Here is a 17,771-nt window from a genome sequence, read left to right as displayed (position 1 = left end):
GGAAGTCTTGATCTGCCTGAGTTCCAATAGCACTGTCAGAATTTTGGGTCTTGGGAGTATAAAAAATATAATTTTTGTGGCAGTTTTGATTAGAAACATAGCGAGGATATAAGTTGATGGATTAAAATTGGATACGTTTAATTATGTTTATATTTTAGGTGACCACAACATGTGAGTATATTTTTGCTGTTCACTAATGTTACAAAAAAATAGTCAACATAAATTTAAAACAGGTCTCACCCCTTAATGTTTACACTGCCTGTTTCATCAGCATTAGAAAATGGAAAATGATATACCTTATGATGCTTCCTACATGTGCCCCCAATGCCATACATCATCATATCTCTCCCACATCAAAAATCAGTCCATGAAAAAAAAACTCCTTCACTGACCTGACACAAAGCTTATTCAAGAACAGACGTTTATACTGAGTGCAGATTGGATTCCTTCACCATATGGTGCTACGTCCGAGGGGTCGATTTTAACCCTGAGGGAGTTTTGGGCAGGTTGGGAGGGATTGGGGGTGTGGGTGTAGGGCGAATGTGAAACGCATTTGCTGGCCTAAGTTTGAGGCCCGTGGTATTTAATCTCCTGGGCCTCTTTTAAATGCCACACATCCTCTTGCCACCCATTCTGGGTAGGAAGAGGACACAGGGCAGCTGCCAGAAAAGAACAATCAGGCAGCCCCTGGGAGGGTCTTGCAGGAGAGAAGGTGGAGATTCCCGGACAGGGGAGATTGTATCTTTCTTTCTGAGGCTTGGAAGACCACTTCTGCCCTTTCTGGCTTCACAAAGATAAGTTTTACAGTTACCTTGGAGGGCCTCTTCTGTCTGCATGCCTGATTCAGCCTGGCAGGGTGGGGGAAATCCCTGGTGGCTTCTCCATTTTAGCCCCAGTTAAAATTGATGTAGTAGGACCCCAATTTGGATAAATTGATGAGGCTGCTGCCTGGTTTCCCACTAGGCAACTATGGCTAAAATCAACCACCAAGTCTTTGAGAATGCAGCTGCACCTACCTGAACTTGCCAGCAAGTGGCATCTGAAGTCTGAACTGGACTAATCCAGGTACATCTGAATGGCTACCATGTTGAACACTTGTTGCGTACTGAATTTCCACTGAAATGTGTGCGCTCAACAATACGAAGATGTACATCCAATGGGCCTAGAGATTCTTGTAAAATTATATGAAATTATTCAATGCAATGCATGTTTTGATGTTGATTTTGTTTAGCCGGTAGCAGAGTATTTGATAGTCTAACTTATGTCACTGAATGGGGCAGCATCTGTTTGAAAATTTAAACAGCAAGGAATAGGTGATTTACAGATTGTCTGTAAAGCGCTTTGAGATATACTGAGGTCGTGAAAAGTGCGACAAAAATCTATCTTTATTCCTTTCTTTCTTTCTCATCTCATCTCAGACTGACAGTTCATCCCAAAGCTGCAACCATGAAGTTAGTTATCCAGCTGTTTTGTCTAGACCTCTCGAAACACTGAGTACTCTGAATTGTGGTTTCTGTTTCCTTCACTGAAGTCCATCACTCGAATACCACAGTATAGATATCAGGTGACCAAAGAAGTCTGATGCTGGAATGTTGGCTTGGCTGCCTTTGAATAAGGGGGAATTCCAGCCTAAGTGTTCTTCAATTGAAACATTACCTTTAAACAGTTAAGACTAGTCCCAATTGTGTTTTTAGTCCATTTTTTTAAAAGTAAGTTTAAAGAAGAGTCCTATATAGACATGTGGGATTTGTTAAAATAATTTTCCTCTCCTTTCCAGTGCTACACTTTAGCATGTCTGTAGTTGATATATAGCACTCTTCCAAAAACTACTAAGAAATACCAGCAGATCTACCATGACATTGGTAAGAATGACTTGAGAAATTGGCCTCATGCCATACAGGGCAAGTAGGCTGCAATAGCAGTGTAGAGAGATCAGCCTGGCCAGCTCAATAGGGAAGGATCACACAGGGACTTGGGTCAGGTGGCCAGGGAAGGAGTACATAGAGAATAAAAACAGGTGCTTGGACTCAACATACACACGTACAGGCCTAAAAGGTCAACATTGTGGAGAGCCTAAAATATCAGGAGCCATGCCCAACAAAAGCACACTCCTAGAAAGGAACAAATTCAAGTGCCAAATCCCAGAGAAAGGGTAACCCTCTTGGGATAAATATTAACAAATGAATTTCCAACAGGACAAGGGCATTTTTTGGATAAGGTTTTTGAGAGTTATATAGTTTGTTATGTTACAAGTTTTATTTTTAAGTGTACATAGTGAGCTGGTCAGTGAAAGAGCATGGCTGATCAAGTTTTGCAGATTTCGTTTAATGATTTGCCATTTTATTTTAGTTATTGGTTTCAGATTGGTAGTAATAGATTTTCTTACCTGCTTAGTGACAATTAAGCATTTGAGCAAATCAGTATGATTAACGATAGAAATTGGTTAAATAAACCAATCATAGTAAGGCAGATTTGCAGTGATACAGACAAGCTGGTCTTGAGGTGCCATAGGTACAAGACTTAATATTATATACATATAGATATGTATACTTGTTCTAAAAATTCATAATCATACAAGTATTAGATTTGATGCTACATTATTTGAGCAGAGTTGGTAAGATTGTGACTTTCAAAATACATCCTGAAACATCAGGTCTCCAACATTATCTTTCTCCTGAAAAGGTGAATAAAGCATGCTGTCTCCCAAACTGTAAGAACACAAGAAAAACCATCAATTAGCAAAAGCCCATTGAATTCTCTCTAGTACTGTAGCTCTCCTTGAATAGAATTCAACTGCATTCTGAACATCCTTAATGTTTTTTTCCTTAATATCCTGCCTGACACATTATTCAAAATTTATCACTTTTCAATAATTTAAATTTATGTCTTCTGGTCCTACTTTCCTGGCTTACTTTGAATTAACATTCTTGCTTTACCTTATCTGTACCACTTAATATTTCATAAGACTTCAATGAGGTCCCCATTCAAGCATCCTTTTTCTAGACTGTAAAGCTCAATATTCTTTAATCTTATTATATTTGGGATCTTTATTTCTCCTCATTGTGCCCTCTCCAGTACATGTGTATGCTTTAATTGAGGGTTGAACAATGCATCATAAAGTCAGAACATAAATTCCAGATACTCTTGTACAATTTGCATATCCCAGTATTCTATTCGTTCTTAAAATTACTTTGCCACATGTGCAGATATTAAAAGTGATGAGTGAGCTTACTATTACTCCAAAGTCCCTTCCTTTGTCTCCTTGTGTTAATTCAATTCCATTCATTGTATATTTATGGCATACATCTTTCCAACCAAGGTACAATATTTTACATGATCAATTACTATTTGTCTGCCTAATTTCATAATCCTTCCTTTTCTAATTAAGCAGACTTCATTTCTTAACCCTGCTTTCAGTCTGTTACCTTCACTCAGAATTCTATTATTGTACCTGTCGTCGATGCTCGTTCGGCTAATAGACTACATCAGATTTGTCACCAATCTTAAATATTGTTCCTATGATTGCCTGCTTTCAGCTCCGGGAAACTTCAAAAGTGTCCAATGATTTTTTTTTCCCCTGTTGGTTGACATGCGTTTCCTTCATAGACTTCTTCATAACCCTAGAATAAATCCAATCTGTTGATGTGTTTATCTCTGCTACACCAGGTTCAAAATCCTCTAGGATACCAGGTATACACAGAGATTTAGTAGCCAGTCAGTGTTATCCTCTTTAGTGAATAGTTTTAGAAAAATATCATTTAATACTTCAGCTTCATCTGTTTCACCTGCAGGTTTATCTTTTAAATTCTAACTTTGTCTAATCGCCCTTTTATTTGTTAGGAGACTAAATGAATGTTTCAGCTCAGTGCTGAACACATTGCACTGTAGTTATCTCTTAGGACTTTCTGTACCACTAATATCGCTATCTGTTTTAACTAATTCCTGTATTTCTCCCAGAGTTCGTCTCCCTCCTTTCCCTCTGCAGGTTTCCCACCATTTCTTTACCCTTTGTAGGATTTCTTTTCCTTGCCCCCTGTAGGTTTTTTTCTTCCTTTTCCCCCTGCCGGTTTTCTTATTATAACATGTTTCATAGTACTTAGCCTGCCCAGGGGTCTGTAGCAGACCTCTATTCTCAATCATGCTTTCAATTTACTTAATAAGCTAAACTATTTAAATATTGTCTCTTTTCCTTGGGCGCTCAGTTCAGCATCCTTCAATTTTAAGTTATCCTGAGCATATCAGGCTACCGTTCCTCTTCTCCTTTCCTCAACATCCCTTCCTCCTTCATACCGAATTCACTCCTGTCTTCTGCAATGAGTTTTCTTTCTATAAACCCTATATTTTCACAATTGCTATTAATGGATCCGATACAAATATCCTATTCAGTGTACTTCCCATGTGTTTTCCCCTATGTTAGTGCACTGTCAACAATATTCCAAGAATGCACAGTTATCAAACGTGCAATTTCTAAGAATGTGAATTTCTTGGCACAAGAGAAAAGTAGTAGAAGTCAGATTCAGCTGTTAACCGAAAGGTTGGTGGTTCGTGCCCACCCAGGAACACTGCAATTTTGGGGGTCAGTTAGCTCAATTGGCTAGGCAGCTAGTGTTTGATGCAAAAAGATGACAACTGTGCAGGTTCAATCCCCGTACTAGCTGTGGTAGTTCATGGAAATCTGCCTCCTTGCCACTTCCCATGCTTGAGGAGTAGTGCCCCTCAAGCTATTGTTATGACTAGGTGAGAAAGAGGTCTAGGGTTCCCTTTCAGCCTCCACCTCATCTTACTGTAACAGAGTTTAATTTTACACACACTGTGTTTTTAGCTCCCCCTTGGTGAGTCCTTGTTCACCGCTAATTTCCAGCAGTCAGCTTTTAAATGCCCTGCTTTATTACAATGGTAGCACACAGGTCTCTGGGTCTTACTCTTGCTCACAGCACCTTCTTTTTTGGCTGGAGGAGGGTCCCCTGTGTCTCCTGATTTCCTTTCTCTGCCTGGGCTTCAATCACCTTCCCACCTTTGTCCTTTTCGGATTTGTGGTGGTGATCAGGAAAGGTTCTCCCCTGGGAAACTGACTTATAAATTAAAGCAAACTCATCAGCTAGAACGGCCGCTTGCCGGGTCTCTGAACCCGATGCTCCTCTACATGGGTCTTTATGGAGAGTGGGCGAGAGTTTTTAAATTCCTCTAACAGAACTAATTCTCTGAGATTCTTATAGCTGAGCTGTACTTCAAAAGCCCTCAGCCACTGGTCAAAAGCTAGCTGCTTACTTCTTTCAAACTCCAGATAAGTTTGATTGGCTTGCTTCTTGAGGGTTGTAAACTTTTGGTGATAGGCTTTGGGTACTTATTCATATGCCCAGAAGATGGCATTTTTGGTCAGGTCATAATTTGATGAACTCTCATCTGGCAACAGGGAATAAACCGCATGGGCTTTTCCAGTTAGCTTGCTATCTAATAATAGAGACCAGGTCTCAGCTGGCCATTTTAGCTGCCTTGCCAGTTTCTCAAAAGACACAAAAAAAAACTTCTACATCTACCTCATTGAATTTTGGGATTACATCAGCTAGTTTTAACAATTCTGTACCCAACCCTGAATTACGCTGCTCCATTTTGGCCATGCTTTCTCTGGGGTTACTCTGTCGCCCCCTAGTTAACTCGAGCCGCTTCAGCTCTCCCTTCACATTCTTTCTGGAATATTCTTTCTCTCTCGCTCTCCTCTCTTTCTCTTCACGTTTCTTCTGGAAGGCTCTCTCTTTCTCCCTCTCCTGTCTCTTTTTCTCTTTTCCTGTCTTCTAATTCAAGTTTCCTTTGTTCCAATTGTATCTTTGCTAGCAATACCTGTTGGAGTCTGCTTCCAACCCTGTTTCTGCTTCTTCAGATTCAAGGGAAAAATGGTTGGCCACTAGCCTTAGGAGTTCAGACTTTCTAGCCTTGTCACTTACAGTGATCTCACACTGCTCAGCCATTTTCCTCCACTCCTCCATAGACAGTGCTTTTAAGTTATCCCAAGTTACTTCATGCCGGCTTGGAGAGCTGCTAGCTTCAGTTGCAGACAGGTTAGTATTCTAGCACACACAACCACATGATAACCTGTATTAACCTTGCTCTTTTTTGATTGGTAGCAATTTGGCTTCCCACTTCCAATTTCTCTTGTTTGTCTGTGGGTCAATTCCAGATGCTAGCACCCAAATTTCTGTTACGACCAGGTGAGAAAGAGGGTCTAGGCTTTCAGCCTTCACCCGGTCTTACTGTAACAGGGTTTCATTTTACACACACTGTGTTTTTAGCTCCCCCTTGGTGAATCCTTGTTCACCACTTACCAATTATAAGGCAAAGAAACCAGCACAAACAGTTTTTCAGGTTAAAGAAGAAAGGTGAAATTTTATTAAACTTAAACTCTAATTCGGTTAACGTCTACAGATGTACGACGAGCCCATGCTAGCATGCATATGTGATACACACATGCAGATAGGGACAGAAAGAGTAGAAGAAAAATAATGTGGAAAGGTTTGAGGCAATATCTGAAGAAGAGTTGTTACAGTTCTTCGAGCACACTGCAGAGTCCTTGTTTGTAGGTAGGTCTTGCTTTTCGTTGGGCCCAGTATTCTTCTTCAACTTTGTTCACCGTAGGAGACTTTTCTTTCTTGGGGTTCATGTGTCTTCAGTCGGTTTTTTTGGAGTTCCATGAGAAAGAGATGGGAGCAGACAGGAGAGGCTGTGGCAAGCAAGCCAGGAGAGGTATTTTTCAATCCAGGAACAAAGGGCTTTCTGCCAGTTCAAACACTACAATTCAGAAAAAAACCCAGACTACTAAGTCATGTGACTAACTGGTTTGACTATGTCTGTTTGTGGATTTTATTGGAGCAGGGGATAGCTCCTTTGTCTACAAACAATGTCCGTTAATATGCAAAGATGTCTTTCCAGCCAGGGGCCCTTGTAACAGGCCTTCTCTTCTTCCCAGCAACAATTTAAAGTTTAATGTCCATGTGGCAAAATTAATATGCCTCATTCTTGGCAGGTGGGGGCCTGCATGACACTATACATCATCAACTGTCTCTCTCTAATGGGGAGAGATGGCTGTGGTTCTTTGGGACTATGGCTAGAACAACAACAAGTCAAAAGGGTAGTGGAAATCTGGACCTCCCACCACCCCCGTCACCCCACCTCAAAAAGCTGTTGAGGCTAAGTCCATTGAAAATTTCAAAATTGAGATCAATTGATTTTTGTTAAGCAAGAGTATTAAGGGATATGGAACAAGATGAGTACATGAAGTTGAGATACAGATCAGTCATGATCTAACTGACTGGTGGAACAAGCTTGATGGGTTGAATGGCTTCCTCCTGTTCCTGTGTTCCTGGAATGCCATACAATAATGAATCTTCAACACTTCTCAAGCAGCCAGTGGGCCACCTCTGCGCTCCTGGGTGACCCTTTCCTCTTCCCATAATGGGAGATACCTGGCAGTGACTGACCATTGCTCCCCAGTCCTTTTGTTCCTGCTGCAGGGGCTGTAATTTGAATTGCTCCCTTTACTTGTGCACCCTAACACCAGGTCAGATCTGGAGTCACGTACTCACTTTTCAATTTGAGTTTTTAGCTGCAAGAGTTCATCAGAATGATTTTTAGCAAGGACATAAGTAAAAAAACTGACCTGCTGACTTTTTAACTTTTTTTTTTGGAGTCGTAAGCACAGCAGTTGGTGCTTTCAATATTTTTTCTCATGTTTGCTTGTTTGCTAAAATTAACAAACACTGAAATGTCATGCCTAGCTGTTGTTTTATTGTAATAACTGAATCAACAATTCAGGGACCATTCGATGGGTGCACAACTCAGGGAAGCTCCCTGACATTTAATAAATAAAAATAATGTTTTGTGCCGTAAATGACTCTATGGCCGGAATTTTACGCCTCCCCAACGAGCCAGATGATGGCAGGGATGTGGCGTAAAATGGAGCAGGAGACTCTCCCGACTCCCTCCCACCTCCGCCGCCCTTTACATAGGGTGGGGGGGTGGGGTGAAAAACGACCCACCCAACCCAGGCCAATCAAGGCCCTTAAGCGGCCACTTAAGAGCGTTCACCGCCTCCACACGGATTTTTACACGTGGCAAGCAGGCGTTGTAGAGGCGGGAAAAGCAGGCGACTTCTCAGTGTCCCGGGGTGGGGTGGGGCGGGGTGGTGCCTGCTCATCGGACCCGATGGAGAACTGCCCCTGCTTCACAAACCACCCCCAAGGTCCAACACGCCCCCCTTCCCCCCCACCGCCAAACGACAACGCTTGTCTCACTGGGGCCCGACCAATTACCCCCAGCGAGACAACCAAAACTTACCTGCCTTCCCAGATACCAGGCATCTTCTGTGCACGCTGGGCTGCAGTCCCAGCAGTGGCCACTGCTCCCGGTGGCGCTGCTGGGATTTAGAGCTGCAGGCCCGCTGATCGGCCGGCAGCTCAATGAGGAGGGACTTCCTCCCTCAAGCGGATAGAAGTCCTGTCTCGACACATTTAAAGCTTGGGGACCCGTAAAATACGGAACGGATCACCATAAAATTCAGCTCTGTGACTAAAAAATCTAGGATCTAGCCATGCTTGTAAGTCTATGATGTCAAGTTCTTGCAGACTGCACTTCTTTTGCAGTTCAATTACAAATCTAATGAGCCAGTGGGAATTGGCATCATAGAAGTTTCTGCAAAGTTCCAGCATTGGCACAGTGAACATACCTTCAGTTTATTGACTTAATCCAAATTCTGATTACCTGTGGTTTTTGGCTTCAAACCAAACTTTCCAATTTATGTCAGAACAAATCTATGTTTTATCCAGTATTTATGTTGTTCAAGGGAAATAGGCTGATGTATGTACATAGAATAATGCAAAACAATAATATTAAACTTCCCTTTTCCTTTATTTGGCCTTGCTGTTCTCTGTATAATTTTCTAAATCAAGCCAGCATGTGTTAATTTAGCAAGAACCAGTTAAAAGAAAACAACAGGAATTAAAAGCTTTTTTCCCCCATCCCTGGGGCTTTTTATAATGAACTGTGTTTTAAATGGTTTTCCCTGTGCTTTTGAAGTCTTTATGCTATGGACTGAATGCTGCACCTGAAAGCTCTTTCTTGACTGGACCTTTTCTTATTTTATGATTAAGGTCCTAAGAGGTCTGCTGGACACGTTCTTTCTCAGCTAATGTTTTTCTTTGCTCCTATTCTTTGTTCTAGATATTATGCTATGGGTCACCTGGCCTCTGTTCATCTCTACTTCTATGCTGACCGGTTCCAGGGCTATCTGTTGAAACACCACGCCACAAATCTGGCTACCAGCAAACTGGAAACACTGGAGACTTGGGTGATGCCCAGAAAAATGTTTAAAATTTCTAATCCCACCAGTGACTTTGCACGGCTGCAGTTTGCTGAGGTAAAAGACCAAAAACAAAGCTGAATTTATTTTATTGATGTGAAGGAAATGTATCCCTCGATAGAAACCACCATATCTGACAAATATTTAAATATCTTAAATTATTTTCAAGCAGCACACACTCTTGCCACCTTGCCCAGGACCACCATTTTGAATATAATCGGAATAGCTTAACAGTAGTTGTAGGAGAATGGAGGCAGCTAGGAGCAGCTAGAATGGAGCCATTGATTTTCTTATTTCAAAGATATAATATAAATATATATTTTTAAAATGCAACTTGGGGTGGGGGGGAGCTACTGATATTAAATTGGTGTGTTCTGTCACCTGTCCACATTCCTAATGGAGACTTCCTTGCCCATTATATTTGTAATTGCCTGTGGTGTCTGTTGGCGACATTGGAATAGGGGTTTACCCTTTAAAGCACTGAGCCACATGTCATGTTTGTTAGGCCTGTGGCTGCAATTCCCGTTTTAGCAAACCAAAATACCGCAGATGCTGTAAATCTGAAATAAAAACCGAAAATGCTGGAAATACTCAACTGGTCTGGCAGCAATGTCACTCTGTTTCTCTCTTCACAGATGCTGCCGGAATTGCTGAGTGTTTCCAGCATTTTCTGGGTTTTGTTCCCTATTAAAAGGATGGTTTGAGTCAGCCTGCAGTCCATGTTTTGACCACCAGGTGGTTCTTCACCAATTTGTGTTGTCAGTCATCTTGGGGAAGATTTTTAAAATGCTAACAATTTTGTTGTAATTTTATATTTTCTAAATGTTTCCCTAAGAGATGTGAACAGAAATACAGTCTCCTTGGGCAATTTCCTGACTAACTTCCTCCCCTGTGCAAATGACCGCCAAGGTTCTATCCAGACCGTGCCCCTGGCCTCCTCATGGAACCAAATTCTGCCCCAGCTGAGAAAGCCCTTCACCTGGCTGGAGCCTATGTTCATGCAGCCGCATTATCTCAGGTCCCCCTGACCCTCATTGCCCGTAATTTGCCATCTCTGATGTCGTTATCACAATTTGCATAGGAAATGTACCTATACGGGGGCAGTCTGATCCCCAAAAGATTGCAGAATTCTTCATTATTTTCGAGGAAAAAGCAGCACATCGATAATGCAGCACTGTGGAATCATTCATGGCGACAGTCATTAAATCTCTCAATGTATCACATGGCCTGTTCACTGGGTCCATAGACATTTAGAAATACCAATTGAACAAATACTCATCTTGACTGGGACCCTTCAATTTCACAACGCCCCCTTCGTTTCCCACCCCCCCCACACACACACAAACCGAGGTACTTCCTCCTTGCCCTCTCCTTCTGTCCCATCACTACTTCTTCTCACACTTCTCCCCACTCGTCTCCTCCCCCTTCTGTCCTCCTTGCCCTTCCCCCTCCTCCTCCTCCCTTCCCTTCTCTTCCCCCTCCTCCTCCCTTCCTTTCTCTTCCCCTTCCACCTCCCTTCCCTTCTCTTCCCCTCCTCCTCCTCCCGTCCCTTCTCTTCCCTCTCCTTCCCTTCCCTTCTCTTCCCTCTCCTCCTCCCTTCCCTCCTCCTTCCCCTCCTATTCCCTCTCCTCTTCCCTTCCCTTCTCTTCCCTCTCCTACTCCCTCCCCCACCCTACTCCATTCTCCCCTTTCCCCCTCCTCCTCCCCCTTCCCCCCCCTAACTCTTTCCCCTCATCTTCCCTTCTCTCCCACCCTCCCCTTCCCCCGACCCTCCTCCATTCTCCCTCTTCCCCTTTCCCCCTCCTCCTCTCCCCCTTCCCCCCCCCAACTCTTACCGTCCTCCCTTCCCCCTCCTCCTTCCCCTCATATTCCCTCCCCTTCTGCCCACCCCTCCTCCCCCCACCCCTCCTCCTTCATCCCCTCACCTCCAACTCCTGCCTCCCTCCAAGCTTCCTCCCCATTACTTTTGCAAACTGTTGATATATATTAATCCACCAGTCTGTTAAATTGCACTTATATAATTTGATATGTCCTGCAAGAGTTTCTTAATAGTCTCAACTGAATCTCTGCAGAAGAACATACTTTTGAAAATGTCGATTCTTTATTTTTTTTCACAGTATTGAACCTTCATTTGTAAATGAAACTATCTTCAATTATCCAAGAGCTGAACTTACATAAGTGGAGGAAAGGGAAAATCCACAGGTCCTGGATGGTGCATCTTGCAGCCATTCCTCTTTAAGAGAGTGCCCAGAGCACCTCGACAGGCGCATTCACATCTCGTGGATGCAGTCTGGGCGCTGCTCAGCACTATGGCCGATTCAAAGTGAATATTCAGAGCCTAAACCAGCCGCACTTGATAAAGAGTTTGTGTTTGCATTGTTGAATGCATAATCTGCACCCTAGGAGATGATCCAAAGGAAGATTGCAAATCAGCATTAACTTAGCAGCTCAGCAGGCCGAAGGACTGGTGTTATTGTTATTTTGTTCAAAGTTCCAGGAATACTGAATCTGGCTAATTCCTTATGTGGAATTGAGCCAAACTTGCATGCATAATTGCTGTTTGTCATAACAGAATTCTAAAGAATGATGTAGACTCCTGCGTATCACTATTTCATTTGTAAAAAAGAAATTTGTTAGTTTCTTCCCTGTATTGGCTGTGAATGACTTTCAGTGCTGTTTAATGGATGCCTTTCATTTCCTAGTTCTTCTAGAATATCGAATGGCACTGTAAATTTACCAAACAGCTTTCACTAACACAATCTGAGAGCAGTTTCGTTTAAAGCTGCAAGTTCACATGTCACTTATTAATAACGTTTTGATATGTAAGAACAGGAATAGGCCATTCAGCCCCTCGAGACTGTTGCATCATTCAATTAGATCATGGCAGATCTATATTGCAACTCCATTTACCCTTCTTTCATAGCCCATGATACTCTTCCCCAACAAAAATCCATTGATCTCAGTCTTAAAAATGTCAATTAACCCATTATTCAAAGCCCTCTGGGAAGAGAGAACCAGATTTCCACTATCTTTTGTGTGGAAAAAGTGCTTCCTAATTTCACTCCTAAATGGCATAGCTCTAATTTTAAGAGTATCCCCTCTTGTTCTGAATTTTCCCATTAGAAGAACTAATTTCTCTGTATCTACCCTAACAAATTCCTTAATCACCCCTCAGCCTTCTAAACTCAATGGAATGCAAGCCTCGTTTATGTAACTTGTTCTCAAAATTTAATGCTTTAAGCTGTGAATCTGAGCTGTACCCCTTCCAAATCCAGTATGTTTTTGCTGAGATTTGGTGCCCAAAACTGAGTGTAGTATTTCAGATGGAGTCTGAACAAGGCTCTGAGCAACTGAAGCATCACCTCCTCACTTTAGAATTCCAATACCCTCGAGATAAAGGCCAACTTTCCATTAATCTAATTACATTTGTGAATTATGGCTTCTTTATATCATTCAAAAGAATACAAATGGTTGGATCTTGCAGTAGATTGCTGCCAGTGGGAGATAGCAGAGTTGTCATTTGCAGGATGCACTGCCTGAAGTGAACCCTTTTTTACTGATCTAAATATCCCTATGATGCATTCTGCTGCTTACATCAAATATAATGAACATCATTTGTCCAATGAGAAGACAGAGAAGCCCAATGTTGTAGATACCAAAGTAGATGCACATTGCTTTTGAGAGCCTCAAATGCGCATTTCTTTTGTTCATCCATGGGATGTGAGTGTCGCTGGCTAGGTCAGCATTTGTTGCCCATCCCTAATTACCCTTGAGAAGGTGGTGATGAGCAGCTGCCTTGAACCACTGCAGTCCGTGTGGTGCAGGTACACTCTCAGTGTTGTTAGGAAGGGAGTTCCAGGTTTTTGCCCTAGCAACAGTCTAAGAATGGTGATGTAGTTCCAAGTCAGAATAGTGTATGGCTTGGAGGGGAGCTGACCTTGTCCTTCTCGGAGGTAGAGGTCGTGGCTTTGGAAGGTGCTGTTGAATGAGGCTTGGCAAGTTGCTGCAGTGCATCTTGTGGATGGTACACACTGCTGCCACTGTGCACCGGTGGTGGAGGGCGTGAATGTTTGAGGTGGTGGATGAAGTGCCGATCAAATGGGCTGCTTTGTTTGGATGGTGTTGAGCTTCTTGAGTGTTTTTGGAACTGCGCTCATCCAGGCAAATGGAAAGTATTCCATCGCACTCCTGACGTGTTCCTTGTATTTGTTGGTGGACAGGTTTTGGGGAGCTCGGAGGTGAGTTACTCGATGCAGAATTCCCAGCCTCTGACCTGCTCTTGTCGCCACAGCATTTATATGGCTGGTCCTGTTAATTTTCTGGTCAGTGGTTAGCCCCCAGGATGTTAGCGGAGGGGTCAGTAACCCGGGGGCATAGATGTAAGGTAAGGGGCAGGAGGTTTAGAGGGGATTTGAGGAAAAACATTTTCACCTAGAGGGTGGTTGGAATCTGGAACGCACTGCCTGAAGAGGTTTAGTTTAGTTTAGAGATACAGCACTGAAACAGGCCCTTCGGCCCACCGAGTCTGTGCCGACCATCAACCTCCCATTTATACTAATCCTACACTAATTCCATATTCCTACCACATCCCCACCTGTCCCTATATTTCCCTACCACCTACCTATACTAGGGGCAATTGCTAATGGCCAATTTACCTATCAACCTGCAAGTCTTTGGCATGTGGGAGGAAACCGGAGCACCCGGAGGAAACCCACGCAGACACAGGGAGAACTTGCAAACTCCACACAGGCAGTACCCAGAATTGAACCCGGGTCGCTGGAGCTGTGAGGCTGCGGTGCTAACCACTGCGCCGCCCAGTGGTAGAGGCAGGAACCCTCATAGCATTTAAGAGGTATTTAGATGAGCACTTGAAACACCATAGCATACAAGGTTACAGGCCAAGTTCTGGAACATGGGATTAGAATAAAAGCAAAATACTGCGGATGCTGGAAATCTGAAACAAAAACAAGAAATGCTGGAATCACTCAGCAGGTCTGGCAGCATCTGTGGAAAGAGAAGCAGAGTTAACGTTTCGGGTCAGTGACCCTTCTTCGGAACTGGTTCCGAAGTTCCGAAGAAGGGTCGCTGACCCGAAACGTTAACTCTGCTTCTCTTTCCACAGATGCTGCCAGACCTGCTGAGTGATTCCAGCATGGGATTAGAATAGTTAGGTGCTTGATGGCTGGCACAGACACGATGGGCTGAAGGGCCTGTTTCTGTGCTGTATAACTCTATGACTCCATGTTGACGGTGGGGATTCAGCGATGGTAATGCCGTTGAAAGTCAAGAGAAAATGGTTAGATTCTGTCTCATTGGAGATGGTCATCACCTGGCACTTGTATGGTGCGCATGTTACTTGCCACTTATCCGGTCTTGCTGCATGCAGGTATGGGCTGCTTCAGTATCTGTGGAGTCACGAATGGAACTGAACACTCAGATCATTAACGAACATCCCCACTTCTGACCTTATGAAGGAGGAAAGGTCGTTAATGAGGCAACTGAAGATGGTTGGGCCTAGGACACAACCCTGAGGAACTTCTGCAGTGATGTCCTGGGGCTGAGATGATTGGTCTCCAACAACCATAACCATCTTCCTTTGTGCTGGGTATAACTAGTTTTCACCCTGGTTCCCATTGATTTGAATTTTGCTGGGGCTCCTTGGTGCCTCACTTGGTTAAATGCTGCCTTGATGTCAGGGACTCACCTAAATGAGGCTGTGCACCTATTTAATTTGCCATTGAAGGCAATTGTTGTTGCTTCAGTGAGTCGATGTTTCCAAGTGTGAGCATTGTGAAACCAGGTGATTTTTTTTCATAACAGAAGGTATAGCCCGACATGAAAAACAATGCCACAAATTTGTTTGCAAATGGAAACTTGGTCAACCTTCATTTCTTCAAGCAAAAAGCATCAGTCATGACTTCCTAAACCTTGCTTTAGGCATGCTGAGTGGGAACATGAGTGGGGTCAGAAAGAGAGGATTCCTTGGGAAAGGATTAGAGGTTGAGATAGGGCAGCTAGGGAGACTCCTTAGGAGAGGTGCACAGTAACAGCAGGAGAGAAATGTGGACTGGGAATAGCAGGCCAGAAGGATTGCCTTGGAGAGGTACAAGAGTGGTCAAAGAGACTCTTGTTTATATTCAACAAAAGAGAGCTAGACAAGGCATTACAGAGCTGTCTTTCTGGCAAGTCTCCAAGGCAAAGTAAGTCAGTTGTTAAGTTTATTCAGGACAACTGTCACTTTACTATAGAGAAGCAGTTTCTTTGTGCTTTCTGACAAAAATGCTCTATTGAATCAGCAGTATCAATGACAGTAGGTGAAAGAAGAGAGCCCAGTGAGGTTTCAGTCTACAGTGATCTTTACAAAAGGCATTTGGGTGTCAAGCAGACCCATTTATTGTTACAAAAGACCTGTGATTTTAGAGCACATGATTCATTACAGGATTGAAAATGAAGTTCAGTCCAGGTACTAGAGAAACACTGGCTGCTAGGCTTCTCCCATTGAGTATCCTGGATTGGTTTCTCACTGTGCTTACTGTCTCCTTTGAAACACATTGAAGAGTTTGTTCCAAACTTTGTGTGCTGCTATATTAGGAAGGATGTTCTGATCTATTGGACCTTTGCTGCTGTCACCTGCTTTCAGTTTAGGAGATGGCCAATCAAAATGGTTTTTCTGACTATGTGGCCAGGTGCTGTCAAACACCAGTCAGTGAGGGAGGTTGCCATTCAAGACTAGGACTGGCACTCAGGGTACAAAAGTAGCCTTGAGGCTAGTCAAGTAATTTAATTCTGGAAATATTATCTGAGCTTCTGATTCAGATCACTTCAGGGCATTTTCAGTTTGTCAATAGGAATGAAATTTGGATTTCGGCCTTTCCACATGAGAAATCACAGAATAAAGCCATGTGCAACATGAAGTATTGAGCTCTAAATACGTAGTGGTAGATTTTCACCTGGGTCTAGGAATGGTGCTACGTACCTAAACCAAGAGGCCTGTGGCTGGCCTAAAATTGGTCCTCTGGCCACATTGGTCTTTTATGCATTATCTGTCTGTACCTGTTGCTCCTGCACAGGCAGTTTGCACATTGGAGGTGCAGCATGTTGACCTACTGGCCCAAAAGTAAGTCCCTGGAGGAGGGTTAGAGCTGTCGTCAGGGGGTGCAACAGTGAGTTCTTTAAAGCTGGGTGAAGCACTCCTGCTCCTGCTGGCTCCACAGAGAGGGTTTTTTTTAAAGAATATTTTTACAACATTTCCCTTTAGTTGGTTGCTGAAGGATTGTCTGCTGACCAGGCCTGAGCCATGATCTTCGTGTCATACGCTCATTTTACAAAGAAGTCATTGAACAGATGTTAAGCCCCTCATTATTATATTCAAGGCCCATAATGCCTGTTTTAGGTGGCAGCCTGGAATGCTTGAAAAAAATGAACAACGAATTAGCAGAGGGTCAAAAGCCCGTGTAGATTGGGCACAGGCCATCCCACTGCTAAATTGATATGTGTTGCATCTGTTTTATGGCTGAAAAATGGGTGCCAATTTCTACTCAAGACTTTTAAATCCACTGAAAGGGAAAGGGCATGGTGGTAGATAAACAGTTGTTGTAGAGGTACTTGCCATTTCCAAGCAACGGTCCTTGAAAATACACTGTGGGGCCATCCCAGCTGTTACCTCGGAGCTCACCATGCCAGAAAATGCTGTGCTCTTGTCTCAATTAACCAGATATACCTTTGACTATGTGCCCTTTTGAAACTGCTTACATTGGATGATTTTTGGGCAATTCTTTAAACTTTAAATCTGTTCTAACAATTTTTACTTCCAGATTGGCACCGAGTGGGATGCTAAGGAGAGAATTTTCCGGAACTATGGAGGGCTCATTGGGCCCATGGACGAGCCTGTCGGCATGCAGAGGTGGGGCAAGGGCCCCAATGCTACAGTCACTGTTGTCTGGATCGATCCAATTAACGTCATTGCAGCTACATATGATATTCAAACGGAGTCAGGTGCAGAGTTCACTCATTACAAACCTCCGCTGAACTTACCGCTGCGCCCAGGCCTGTGGACCGTTAAAGTTCTGCACCATTGGGCACCTGTGGCTGAGACCAAGTTTTTGGTTACTCCTGTGACATTCTCAAACAGACAGCCAATCAGAATAGGTGAGTCACCTGCCCGGTTACATTTTGGGAGAAAAGCAGAGAGGGCAAATGTATATGTTTTAAAAGCAGAACTATGGAGAATTTACAGCACAGGAGCAGGCCATTCGGCCCAACTGCTCTATGTCAGTTTTTATGCTCCACATGAGCCTCCTCCCACCCTATTTCATCTTACCCTATAAGCAGATGTCTATTCTTTTCTCCCTCATTTACCTGTCTAGCTTCCCTGAATGCTCTTCGCCTCAAATACTCCATATGGATATGGCAGGTAAGTTTA

General features: G+C 43.3%; 1 protein-coding gene across 2 annotated transcripts in view; it reads left to right on the top strand.

The window, feature by feature from the left end:
* Positions 1 to 17,771, top strand: part of xylt1 (xylosyltransferase I) — a 267,186-nt gene that overhangs the window by 233,171 nt on the left and 16,244 nt on the right. For both annotated transcript variants that reach the window (XM_068056207.1, XM_068056209.1), the window contains exons 9-10: positions 9,211 to 9,406; positions 17,164 to 17,497. In XM_068056207.1, coding sequence (XP_067912308.1) covers positions 9,211 to 9,406; positions 17,164 to 17,497 — 530 coding nt within the window. The remainder of the gene's footprint in view (positions 1 to 9,210; positions 9,407 to 17,163; positions 17,498 to 17,771) is intronic.

This window comes from Heterodontus francisci, chromosome 24 (assembly GCF_036365525.1).
Source record: "Heterodontus francisci isolate sHetFra1 chromosome 24, sHetFra1.hap1, whole genome shotgun sequence".
NCBI classification, from domain to species: Eukaryota; Metazoa; Chordata; class Chondrichthyes; order Heterodontiformes; family Heterodontidae; genus Heterodontus; species Heterodontus francisci.
Note: the sequence above shows the minus strand (reverse complement) of the source record. Positions and strands in the feature narration are given on the sequence as shown.